This window comes from Podarcis bocagei, assembly GCF_964188305.1.
Source record: "Podarcis bocagei genome assembly, chromosome: 5".
In the NCBI taxonomy this organism is placed as follows: Eukaryota; Metazoa; Chordata; class Lepidosauria; order Squamata; family Lacertidae; genus Podarcis; species Podarcis bocagei.
Genome location: NC_138129.1, coordinates 14,065,628 through 14,079,209, shown reverse-complemented (window position 1 = coordinate 14,079,209; position 13,582 = coordinate 14,065,628). Strand labels below are relative to the sequence as shown.

At 44.1% G+C, this 13,582-nt stretch overlaps 1 protein-coding gene across 4 annotated transcripts in view; it reads left to right on the top strand.

Annotated features, from left to right (window-relative positions):
- Positions 1-13,582, top strand: part of PHACTR3 (phosphatase and actin regulator 3) — a 230,127-nt gene that overhangs the window by 109,829 nt on the left and 106,716 nt on the right. For 2 of the 4 annotated variants that reach the window (XM_081196304.1, XM_081196303.1), the window contains one exon: positions 4,972-5,145. The exons of the other annotated variants lie outside the window; for them this stretch is intronic. In XM_081196304.1, the coding sequence (XP_081052430.1) occupies positions 4,972-5,145 (174 nt within the window). The remainder of the gene's footprint in view (positions 1-4,971; positions 5,146-13,582) is intronic. 4 annotated transcript variants of the gene reach the window in all.

The following is a 13,582-nucleotide window of genomic DNA, read 5'->3' as shown; positions in this document are numbered from 1 at the left end:
CCGATGGGAGACACAGAGGCATACCAACAAACAAACGTGTTTGCATTAGGGGATGTCCTGAAGTAGAGGACCTTATGCATTATATCTTGCGCTGCCCCTTATATTATGAAGCAAGAGAAAGATTTTTAGCACCTATAATGACAAGGTCCCCTGGCCAGAACCCCTCTGACATGATTTTATATCTCCTCGCAGACACAGATAAGTATGTGACCTGGCATCTAACACTCTTTGCAACTTCCGCTAGGAAAATTAGAGCAAATTATATAGCCAAGGTAGCCACCAACTGTAAAGGAGATGAATTTATTTGACCCTATCAAGCTATATTTTATCCTTATCACCAAACTCCAAATATAATTGCACACTGTATTAATTAACATCATTTTTAATATATTAGTGGCCATGTGATAATCTTAGCTTATAAATTTTATTGTTTAATGTCTTAATTTGTATATTAAGGTACTTTTATAGCTCTGTTTAGAGTAGGTAATGTCTTGATAACATAAATGTTTTTTGTATCAATCCAGCATCTTTTCTTTTAATTGTTGAAGGATTCTGTGTACATTGCGGCAGCCTTTGAATATGTGCAAGAAAACTGACTTGACTGCCTAGATGGGCCGCTTGCCTGATCCTGCAGGGTTCTTATATTATTATATTCTTATAATCCCTGTCTCTCACACAGCACACACTCATGCACATGCATGAGTGCACATGTATACAGACCATAGATACAGCTCTCCATCCCTCGCTCCCTCTCTCTCTCTTTCTCTCACTTACACACATCCAGGAGTGGCTGTTGCCCTTGACCTCCCAGCAGTGACATCCCTGTTACTTACCAGAAGGGGGAGACAATGGAAGGATGGACTCTGCTGATGCGCCTGCATGGCCTCCAGCTCTCTCTTCGTAAGCCGGGAGGGTGCGCTGTGCTGCGCATCTTCACTCACTTCTCCTGCATGCACCTGACACCACACATACTGCCAACAGTGACTAGCAATAGCTGTCTGAGGTTTCAGGCAGGAGTCATCCCTAGCCATACCTGGAGATGCCAGGGCCTGAATCTGAGGCCTTCTGCATGCAGAGCAGATACTGTATTCTGAGAGCCAGTGAGGTGTAGTCGTTAAGAGTGGTAGATTCATAATCTGGGGAACCGGGTTCGGGTCTCTGCTCCTCCACATCCAGCTGCTGGGTGACCTTGGGCCAGTCACACTTCTCTGAAGTCTCTCAGCCCCACTCACCTCACAGAGCGTTTGTTGTGAGGGGGGAAGGGAAAGGAGAATGTTAGCCGCTTTGAGACTCCTTAGGGTAGTGATAAAGCGGGATATCAAATCCAAACTCTTCTTCTACTCTTCTCCTTCTGAGCAACAGCTCTGCTCACCTCCTGCACCACCAGCCCTGCTCGCCTTCAAAACCCATGCCACTGCTTTCCTTGTAAACACCACAGGACCACTTTTCTCATATGGCTCCTCAGAATACAAAGTAAATGTTGATGGGGATTCCTCCCCTCCCCACATTTCTGCAGCTTGTCTCTGCTACAAAAGTGTAGGGTGTCACCCAAACGACCAGATTTTATAGTGCACAAGAAAGGAAAGACAAAAGACACGGGCAGCAAACAATGCGGGTGGCAGTTAATATGCCAATGACTATGTATGGGCTGGCTTCACAATGAGTTGAAACGTAGGCAATGAACTCCCTTCTCTCCCTCTTCGCAGCGTATCATAGCAACTGTGCTGCTGCAAAGGCTATTTTAAGAACAGTAACTTTTCTCCGAACGTGATTACGAGGCAGAGTGGGCGAGCTCAGCCTATAAAAATGTTGCACTGGGAGCTCTGCAGCATGCAGACTAGGTTTCCCCATGTCCTCAGATTGCAAGCAGTGTGAAATGCTGGGTCTGAGTGCCCTTGATGAAACGGGGGGGGGGGGGAGTTGAGCTCCATAGAAACTCCTTTCAATCACCGCTCCAGAAACTTGTAATGAAATAGTAACAAGGAAAAGCCGGTCTTGTCATCAGCTTCTGATGAAGGGTGTCTCAAATGGAGGGATGTGAATTCTCTGGCTGGAGATCATTCCAGGTTCCTCACACATGTTCCTCTTCCAGTAATTGCTTTGGTTTGGATTATAGTGCTGAGCCTATTATTTCTGAGGCAGGGAGGTTGAAGGAAGACCAGTCTCAGTAAGGAAAACATGGCAACGCTCTGGCTCGGAGCAGAAAATAATGAAGGATACTCAACCCTCAGTGTATTGTTTACATTGGCCTAATAGATTCCACCACCCCTATCTTCTGAATTATTTGGGATCCTATCATGTCAGATCAACAGCAAAGGTGGTTTTTAAAAATGTGACTCCCACATAAGCTTGCGCATGGGAAACACAGAAGTTGAAAACAGAAGTATATATATTTCCTTCTGGCTTCTGAAAATGGATCCAGGCTGGGTTTATTCCCCACCCCCTTTTAAAGAAAAATCAAATTGTGTACACATTTTATGTAATTTAAATTATACATAGGAAAATGTCAGTGGCTGATTTGAATGAATACTATAGACCTGCTCTCACATCAAAACAGCATATATCCTCATAGGTTAGTTTTTCTCTCCATGGCTTCACATTTTACAGTTTTTGGAGGGAACTCTCTTCTCTGAGTTTGCAATACATGTGTCATGTCTGACAATCACATACAGTGAATTTGAAACAACAACAACACAGTTTTCAGAGAAATGGTCTACATTTCTCTTGTAGCAAAACAACAAAGGGTCTTGTGACACTTTAAAGACTAATACGTTTAGCCTAGCATAATCATTTGAGGAGTACAACCCATTTCATCAGAGGCATTGAATGAGGTCATCAGCTGCCAGGTAACATCTGGGGATGTCACTCCTTGCATCTGCTGATGGGGACTGTGGTCAACAAAAGCTTATGCCATAATAAATTTGTTAGCCTTTAAGGTGCCACAAGACTCTTTGTGGGATTTTGGTCTGTGTATACTCAATGTACGCATACTGGAAAGGTGTGCCTGATAGCTACATTCTAACATGTGCACAGAGAAGGCAAATCTTACTTGTTTCATGTGCTGCATGCTAATACCTACCCAGTGGTGTAGCGTGGGTTGTCAGCACCCGGGGCAAGGCAAGTAATTTGCGCCCCCTAACCAGTGGATTTGCGCCCCCTAACCCTAACCCCAAGATGTTGCGCCCGGTGTGGCCGGCCCCCCCTGCACCCCCCACGCTACGCCACTGTACCTACCCAAGTTTGCCTTTCGTGAATACCTTTTGTAGCACATATTGCAGCCTGCATTGTGTTGTATTTTCAGACTTAGGGAACTCTCCCTGGTGCTGATTTCTCATTTGCTTTTTAAGAAATTCCCTAATCGCCCATATGGTTCCGTATACTGTAATCGTATGAACCATGCTGATAGTAAACTAATAAAAACCAATGAAAAAAATAAATAAATCCCATGGAGTTGGGTTAAATTGTTTGGGAGAGTAGGGATATATCTACATGCACTAATAAGGGGAAGCATACAGCCTTGAGCTATTTTGGTTTGCTCTGTCCTTGCACCTCCCTTATCGGGTGCTTCAACTTCTTTGTGATCAAAAGCATCCTATGGTCTCCTCTAGTGGTCTGTAATGGAAAGAAAGAAATTCAACTTCCATTACGCAGCTTACTTCACTCCAGCTGCCGTGAAAGAGGCAAGAGGCAAGCAGAGCTTAAGTAGTCGCTTTAAAACGTACAAGAAATGCATTCCACAAGGCCATTCTCATTCCTAAGATGAGGAAATATCTTATAAACTCAGTTAATTTCAACCTAGCAAAATGCCCATCAAATGCCATTAAATCAGGTAGGGTATGCAGGGAAAGCAAGGAAGCCAGGGAGATACAGTGTATTTCTGTATGCTCTGCACACACAAAGTCAAAGTTCATTCCTCCCCCAGTCCTTGCCAGTGAGAGATGGGCCACTTATGTTCAGGGATACATTTCACCTGTACCACAATTGCGCCTCCAAATGATTGTGGGTTTTGTTCTCACTATATATGTAAGAAAGTAAACTGGTGAATCTAGATGAGAGCTGGTCCTGCCATGTGGATTAGACAAATTCATGAAAGGTAAGGTTATCAATGGCTGCTGGCCACAAGAGCTATGATCTATGTCCACTGTCAGAGGAAGTATGCCTCTGAATGCCAGTTGCTGGGAGTCACAAGTAGGATGAGTGCTATTGCACTTAGGTCTTGCTTGTGGGCTTCCCATAGTCATCTGGCTGGCTGTCATGAGACCAGGATGCTAAACTGCATGGGCCTTTGGTCTGATCCATCAGGGTTTGTTGCTATGTTCTTACATCAGGATGAAATAACATGCTTTAGGCAGCACCATGTGGAGGAGGAAGATAGATGAAGACGGGACTTGGTGACGGAATGGTCAGCACATTGACCCTAGCCTAGCACTATTTAGGATCCACTTAAGGCAGGAAAATCGTGTCTTGGGCCTTCAAAGTTTCGGGCCTATGCCTAAAGTGGGGGCTAAGCCTGTTTCCGTGCTTGGTGACCCCAGGTAATGAGAATTAACTCTGTTCCTAACTTCATAGTCCAATCTCACTATCTGTATAGCATAACCTTGAGCTCTACTAGCATGTGAAGAAATACTGGAATGTCTGTCTATCCTCTCCCTGTCATTATTCCCTCCCTCCAAACATTGCACCTCCACCACACATGGATAAGTGTTTGTATCTCATGTAGAACACCACCAGCACTTATTTAAAGACATTGTGTATATATCTAGTCTGCATGCTTCCACGGCAGTCCATCCCATAGCACTACTATGGAGGCCGTGCACTGCATCATTTATTGGTTTGTTTTGAGCACCTGCATACAGCACCCTTAAAACAGGGGTTCCCAGGCCCTCCTTTAACTCAGAACCGTAGCATGGGAAGTGGGCGTCAGAAAATCCTTAATGGTTTAACTAATGAGAGAATGTCATGGTGTCCTAGATTCTGAAAGCAAAGCAGCAACTGGTGCCACCAGAGCAATGCTGAGTGACCCTTCATCCCCCACATGCCAGGCACTTACCTCAGAAGAGACGCGACAGGAACATATATCAGCCACAACCAATGCCACCTCACTTGGCGAGGAGCTGCATTCAGAAGAGCTGAGAGAAGATTCAGGTATTGGCTTTGCAACGGTATTGGCCTTCTTTCCATTCCGCTGAGCTGCAACTGAGTCAGTTTGATGCCACGGTAGGATGTAGTGTTGGGCTGGCCCTATTCTTCTTCCTGAGACCAGAAGCTCTCAACCATTTTACTGAGAGAAACTATGAATGAGACTGTATGTAACTGGAGGTAGCATGTCAGGCCCTTGCTGTACTACATGTTAAAAGCAGTATCATGCCACATGGCTTTCCCCAAGGAATGATGAGATGTGTAGTTTGTTAAGGGTGCTCTGAGTTGTAAGGAGACCCCCCTATTCCCCTCAGATTCTTTGATTCCCAAAGTGCCCTATGAAGAAGGATCAAATGTTAAACCACTCTGGGACTTGTAGCTCTGTGAGGGGAATAGGGGTCTTCTAACAATTCTCAGCACCCTATTGTTCTCAGGAATCTTTAGGGGAAATCATGGCCATTCATGGTGCTGCTTTAAATAAAGAGTGCAGATGGGACCTCAGTTTAGTCATAACAGATTTTCCCATGGATCTGCTTGGATTAAACCTGCACCTCTGACCATGCTGGCTGGAACTAATGGAGTCCAATAACATCTGGAAAGCTACAGCTTCTCCACCTCTGAACTAGATGTGCCACTATTTCATTCTCTTATACTTTTCTATTTCTGGAGTTAGGGCTACCCATTGGAGCCTCCTTTAAATTGTTCCAATTCACGGCATTCACACAACAATTAAGCCTCATATGATGGTCTCAGGAGTGTCTTTTCCCAGTTGCAGCTAGTAAGCCAACTGTGGCCATTCTCAGAGAGGCCTGATTATTTCAGTGTGCTCCATGTGCATGTTCCATGTTCCATGTACCTTTGCACCAGGTCTGGAAGCTCTAGCTGGTGTGAAATGCTGTGGCTAGACTGTTGATGAAGACAGACTGGTGCCAGCGCATAGCACCAATGCTCAAAAGCTTGCCCTGGCAGCCCATATATAACCAGGACAGATTCAAGGTTCTAGCATTAATTTACAATTTGGGTTCCAGATACCTTTGTTAGAATTCCTGCTCCATGACTGCAGTCATGGGATTGTTGTCTATCACATGATGGTATATGTTTTGACTCCACAAAGTGGGAAGTGACGGAGACAGGATGTTTGTGTTACTGTGTTCTGTGAAGTGGGACTATTGTCCTTTGTTCTTTCTCTTTGCTGTCTGATGCTAGAGAGAGAGGGAGCCATGTTGCAGTGCTCCATGTGTTTTTATATGTTAATAAAGTAGATTAGCCAAAATGCTGAGTTGCTGAGGCCTGTTATGCATGATGTGCAAACTCTGTGGATCCCTAAGTGTGCCGGTGTCGGTTGGCATAGGTCACTGTGATGTTCGGGCAGAAGAAAGCTTTTGAAGCTCCCAAACGATCGACCAGGAGGGAGGGAACATGCCAGTCGGGCATGTGTCTCTGCCAGGGTCCTACTCGAGTGTAGGCTGAACTCCTAACAACCTTAAGGACCATCTGATCTCTTATATCCCAACTCAATCACTGAGATCTTTGGAGGAGTCTCTGTTGGTGGTCCCCCATGATGCAGCTGCATGGCTTGTAGCTACGAGAAGCCATGCATTCAGTGTAGTGGGCTGAAGCCTGTGGAACTCCCTCCCAATTTTGATTAGACAGACACTTTCCTTGTGGAACTTCAGGTGCATAACTAAGAATTTCTTGATCCAGTAGGCATTTTAAGGGAGTGTTTGATGTTATGATAATTTTTATTTGCCCCATGTTCTGTGGATGGTTTTTATGTATACTGCTTAGTAACCGAGCAGTAACCCAGTAAGGTGGAACAGCTCAGCTCAGTGAAAGAGTGCAAGTAGCAGAACAGATAATTTATTTTAGGCATATTTATTGGCATGAAGAAAGCCACACGATCGATTCTACTAACTGTTTACTACAGGGAAAGAACTTCCACGTGGAGTGATTTAACATGTTGGTTATAATGCACAAACTGATTCTCAGAGATATGAAAAAGACTGTTTATATCCACTTACAGGCGAAGGGAAACAAGTCAGGGTTGACAAATATCTTTTATCTTCCTCAGTGCTGGGTTGTTGTCATTTATAGAATTTATTTTATTTACTTCCATCATTTCTAGACCACCCGTGGGCCAAAGCCCCCTGGGCATTTTGCAAAAATCAATAAAAACACAAATACAATGCAATTTGTAAAATGATCTCTGCAGAAACACCACGGAAACATAGAACTGACATAAAAGCAATGCAGAAACAGAGTAGCATAATATATAGAAGCCAACCTAAAATAAACCAAAGAGAAGGTAATTTATGCTGAAATCTAAACGCACTAAAACATACTAAAATTAAATGACCTGGGAAACAAAGAAGTCTCAACCTGGTACCAAGGGGATCATAATTTAGGCACCAGGTGAGCATTTCAGGGGGAGGGCATTTCACAGTCAGGGTGCCCCCACCGAGAAGGCCTATTTATATGCTACTTTGGGGTCCTAGATGCAGCTCACAAGACAATGAAAGCCAGTCTAAATACAATGAGACCAAGAGCAGAATAAAACAGTCGAAGCGTTGTCAATGGGGGAGACCGAACCAAACTGAAGGCTAGGAAAAAGGAGAAACCTTTATCAGCTCACCTAAAGCTTGAAAGGAAGGGAGCCAGCAGGTAGCCATGCCACCTAACAAGATGGGTGTTTGAGGTCTTCTGAGATCTCTTCCCCCTCCAGTTTAATCAGACATATTCCAGGACTTTGGTTTGAAGCAAAAGGCCCCAACCAAACATCAGAAGCAGGATTGCTTCAGGCATGGCCAACCTGGCTGCTGGACAGAGCGAGGTGGCTGACTCAGATGACAGATGCTGAAAGGTGAGGAACAGGCTAAACTGTGGGTGCCATGCCACATTCCTGTTGCCCCTAAGCTACCCTGCAGCTGTCCTTATATGCAGTGGGAGACACTGTCCTATCAATCATGTTAAAAAGGATTCTGGTCAGGCCATCTGTTGGAATGGTAGCAGGAGGTCCCACCTTGTCCTTTGCCAATGAATTGGGCTGGTCCGAGACAAGTCCTGAAGATGATTTGGCTCCCCAGGCAGAAGAGTTATTCACCCAGCTGAGCCTGAAATGGATACTTCTGCAGGAAGCATCGTGGTTTTGTAGGAATTCCTGAGCACAGCATCCACAGTCGGTCAGAGTGGAGGAGATTTTGCAGCACACTGGAGGCAGGCGAAGAGGATGGTAAAGCAGAAATAGCTGCACAGGTTTTCCTTATGAAAGAGCAGCTTACTTCCTTGATGGAGCAAGTGGATCAGACAGTAGGGATCGACCTACAGAAGCAATGGAGAGGAATGAAATGAAAGGCGAAGGAGTTCCAGAATAAAAATAATAGATCTAAAGAACAGCTTATGCAGGAACAACCCACATTTGGGGTGGAGGAGGATAGAGGATATGGAATAGGTAGAGGAGTCTGATCTTGGAAAGGTTTTAAAATAATGGCTACTGGAAAACTACAGCCATGCAAAAGCTTCTGTACTCACTCATGTGTCACATATCTCCATCCTCTTACTAGGCAAGTGAAAGGCTCTATCACAAGTTCAAGGTCATATTCCATCTAGTCCAAAGCACTCAAGGAAAGGCCTGCAGAGGACTCCAAGGGCTCCCATCCATGCACTACAGAGACTTTAAAATAAATGGCAACGTTTCACTCCATCGGCAAGTCTCCGGAAGGCTGATTTAACTTTCCCTGCAATTGCAAACTCTAATAAGCCTAGGCTCCTGCTTAATGCAGAGCTTTCTAATCCCATTCAATCACACTTCCAGACCTTTGCACCAATCCTGCAAAGGTCTGCAGGGCAGCCAGTGCACCCAAGATTGAGTGTGGGCTTGCATGCACATCCCATCCCTGGTTTGACCCTTTGTGCTTTCAGTTGAATGCTTAGTTGTGTAATTAGCTTTATAAGATGAGGGTGCTCTCAGTGAGTGCTTCCAGAGAGAGGTTGACCCTTCATCAAGCCATTACCTATTGTGTCAATGAATGGAGAAGTTTCTCCACTTACACCTAGCTCTATTTTCCTGCAGCTGCATACTGTATATTTGGTAGTCCACCAGAGCTATTTGAGTTTTGTTTTCAATTTCATCAATCAGTCCATTGCCCACCCCCGGCTTGCATTTAGTGTACTTCTTTGCATGTATCTTTAATAAAACGGCATTTCCATACACTGCTCTGGTTTTGGTGTTCCATTGCGCCAGAAGCGGCTTAGTCATGCTGGCCACATGACCCGGAAAAACTGTCTGTGGACAAACGCCGGCTCCCTCAGCCTGTAAAGTGAGATGAGTGCAACAACCCCAGAGTCATCTGCGACTGGACTTAACTGCCAGGGATCATTTACCTTTTTACATATTTAAATGAGAAATATAATAATAATAATAATAATAATAATAATAATAATAATAATAATAATAATAATAATAATAATAATATCTTTACTGTCATTGCCCCCTTCAGGGACAACGAAATTACTTGACTGCTCCATAAAAACACTAATTAAACAATGCAGTATAATACAGCAAGGGAGATTAGATGACTTTCAAAGTCCGGGCTTCCCATTCAGGGCCGAGATCGCTCTGGAGAAGAAGCTGTTCTTAAGACGGCTCGTTCTTGTCTTCATTGTCCTGTATCTCCGTCCCGACGGCAAGAGCTCGAAGAGACAGTGACCAGGATGCGATGGATCTTTTACTATGTCCTTGTGGCATAAATCTGCTCTAAGGTGGAGAGTGGGCAGCCAACATGCTCTCTGCTGCCTTGACAACCCTGTACAACCCCATCCTGTCCTGGGTAGTACAGCTTCCGTACCACACACATAAGCCATAGAAGGCAAGCAGCAGTTTCTGCGGAAGATGGTTTTTCCTTAGTATTCTCAAAAAGTACAGTCTCTGCTGCGCCTTCTTCACAAGCCCCCTTGTGTTGACACTCCTAACTATAAGTTAATACAGAAGCGGAACAGAGTAGACTTATGAAGGAACACAAATGAAACTGATATGGAAAAGACTGGTCCATTCATCCCTAATGCTGCCCTACCATGCAGAAGATCTGAGAGAACATGTTAGTCATTGTGGACAGGAAAGGGCCATAGGCAGTGCTGGTTAAATGGCACATTCAGCTGAAGGAAGTGAAGATGGAGAAATAAATATTGGGGTACATGGGACTTAAGGGATACCGTGGCAAGGTGACAGAGGGTTTCATAAGGCAAAGGTGTTTATGATGGATCTAGGACTAGATTTGAAGCCAGTGTAGGGAATTAAGGGTCTGATTTAAAGCCAGCTGCCCAATTGGTAGAGCATGGGTCTCTTAATCTCAGGGTTGTGGGTTTGAGCCCCACGTTGGGCAAAAGATTCCTGCATCACAGGGTTAGATGACCCTTGTTGTCCCTTCCAACTCTACGATTCTATGAGTGGCAAGAAAGGTGAGTGGCAACAGAGTTCTGAACAGAGGTGAGCTAAAAAAATCCTGGTGATACCGGTTATCATCAAAACAGGGAAGTGTTCTTCCAAAGGCTTTGCTGCTGAAATGCAGTGCTTCTTTTGGATTCAGACAGGCAATGAAGACCATCCAAGCTGCTCTGTTTTATATACAGGATGTGGAAAATAAAGAACAAAGCAAGAGGAAACAGGTGGCCTCTTATGAAGCCACCTGTTGCTAGAGATTCCTTTCCCCTCTTGGGCAGGCAATGGGTCAAACTCTTCCTAGGCCATCTCAGTGCAGACCTTGCTGTCGACACCATGAGATGATGTCCCTTGTTTCTTGCATTGTTCTTTATTTCCCTTACCCTGTAAATAAAGCCTGCTAAAGAGCAACTTTGATAGCCCCCATTGCTTATCCAAACCTTAAAGAACCACTGCCTTCGGCAACTGGGACCTTTGGCATAACAGGAAAGGCAATTAATTGCTCAGCTGGAGCAAGCCCTGTTACAATTGGATGTGCTGTTTGGCATATTTGTCTGTAATGCAGACTATAAAGAATTTATGCAGAGAGCTGTACATTGCACAAAGCCAGGGCATTCTCCCTTCAGAAATAATGCATATGTTTCACAGCACGTTGCCCCTAAAGGCAGATACATTATGATTAAGCATCAAATATTTATGTAGGAATGGGCATCCTGCATTGGGATATTGTAACAATGGTGATAGAAATGCGCATTTTGCTTTCGGGGGAGGCAGAGAAAATTTACAAGTATTCAGAAAGATTTGCATGAACGGCCAGTCGGAAAGGATTTTGAGAAACAGCGGCTTGCAAGTAGCTTTTACAGCACGTTGGTAATATTTTCCCCTTCAGAGAATACAATGAGCATTCCTTTAATTCAGTTTGCTCCCTCCTTCTGCTGCCCTCTACTGTCTGAACCAGCAGTCTTATGAATCTCTTTAATTCTGCATTCCTTGGTTTCATTTTATCATGTGCTATTCAGCACATTCCCATAGGTGCACTGCAAGTTACCCACCACCAAAATTGATGGAACTCATCAGCCATGGCTATGTTGCCACTGAAATAAAGGGGACTAGGAAGCAATGGCTTATATCCTAGAAAGAGCGTAAGTAGAACTCTGCTGGAATAGGCCAAAAGCCCATCTAGTGCAGCATCCTGTTCTCACAGTGGCCAGTCAGGTGCCCATGGGAAGCCTACAAGCGGAATCTGAGTCCCATGGCGCTTCCAGCACCTGCCATTCCCAGCAGCTAATATTCAGAAGCATTGTGCCCAGGGCCGGATTTAGGTTTGATGAGGCCCTAAGCTACTGAAGGCAATGGGGACCTTTATATGCCCAGCTGTCCTTTGTCAACAAATCGTCACTGTTTTTTGTGTTGAATATATGCTATATGGTAATTTATGGACCTAATAGGTATCGAAAGCCATTTGCACATGTAGAATGTAGGCACCCTATATATAGAAATGAGCAAACCAGTGATATTTTAGGGAGCAGGCTAGCTGGTGGGGCCCATTACTTGCATCATAGGAGCCAACACAACACAAAACACTGTTGCTGTATATAGGTTTTATTTTATTTCCTTTTTATCTTCTATTTTGGAAATGTACATCCAGGTTTTTTCCCTTTTATTTTTTGGGGGGCCCCCCAAGAGAGTGGGGCCCTAGGCTATAGCTTATTTAGCTTATACAGTGGTACCTCGGGTTACATACACTTCAGGTTACATACGCTTCAGGTTACATACACTTCAGGTTACAGACTCCGCTAACCCAGAAATAGTGCTTCAGGTTAAGAACTTTGCTTCAGGATGAGAACAGAAATCATGCTCCGGAGGCGCGGCAGCAGTGGGAGGCCCCATTAGCTAAAGTGGTGTTTCAGGTTAAGAAGAGTTTCAGGTTAAGAACAGACCTGCGGAACGAATTAAGTACTTAACCCGAGGTACCACTGTACGTAAATCCAGCACTGATTGTGCCTCTCCAGCTGTGGTGATGCAACACAGCCATCACGACTAGCAGCCATTGACAGCTATGTTCTGCCTTCAATATTCTGTTTCTTTCAGTGAGACCAAGGCTGAATTCTCACACTCTTGAAGGATCCCCGACTGAACTCAATAGGGCTTATTTCTGAGTGGGCCTGACTATGATTGCACAGTTCCTTATGACTAATGTTAGCAGGACGGTAACCTTTAGTGTGAAGTGTGTCGGAATTGTAACACTTGTAACGATGAAGGTAGCTTTTTAAATCATTATATATGTCACCCCAGTAATAGCCTGTGTGGTAGGGTTATCGCTCCATTTTGCTGAAAGAAAATGAGTGTTAAGGGTGCGGAGAGTTGTTAGGTGACACACCTCTCCACTCACAGAGCTACACTTTCCATAAACTTTAACAAACTCATTATTCCCAGGATTCTTTGGGAGAAGCCATGGCTGTTAGAGTTGTCTAATAGTGCTTTAAATATAGCCTAATGGTTGCCATCAATTTGAGTTGAATTAATTTTAATGAAATGATTTTAGAATGTTGTATTATTTTGCTGTTGTTGGCCGCCCTGAGCCCGGCTTTGGCTGGGGAGGGTGGGATATAAATAAAATTTTATTATTATTATTATTATTATTATTATTATTATTATTATTATTATTATTAGGTACAGAAGTGGCGCAAGCTGCCCACACTAAGGGATCTGGAAGCTTTCTATCTATCAGGTTGAGCACAAGATTAGCTCTTTAATTTCCAAGTCAAGGAGGATTCTGTCCTGGTTAAATCAATCTATATTTCCCTCTTCTGAATGACATCTCCAGATGTCTAGGAAGCAAGAAACCAGAGAACAATCTGAGGGTTTTGGGATCAATGGCATTTGTGATAGGAATATATTCTGCACTTCTTCATCAAGTGGTATTGTAGGAAAGTCAAATCTTTCATTAGCACCAAGGGGTCGAGCTTTCTTATATCTCCCTTGGCCTGAGTTTAAATCTGTGACCTT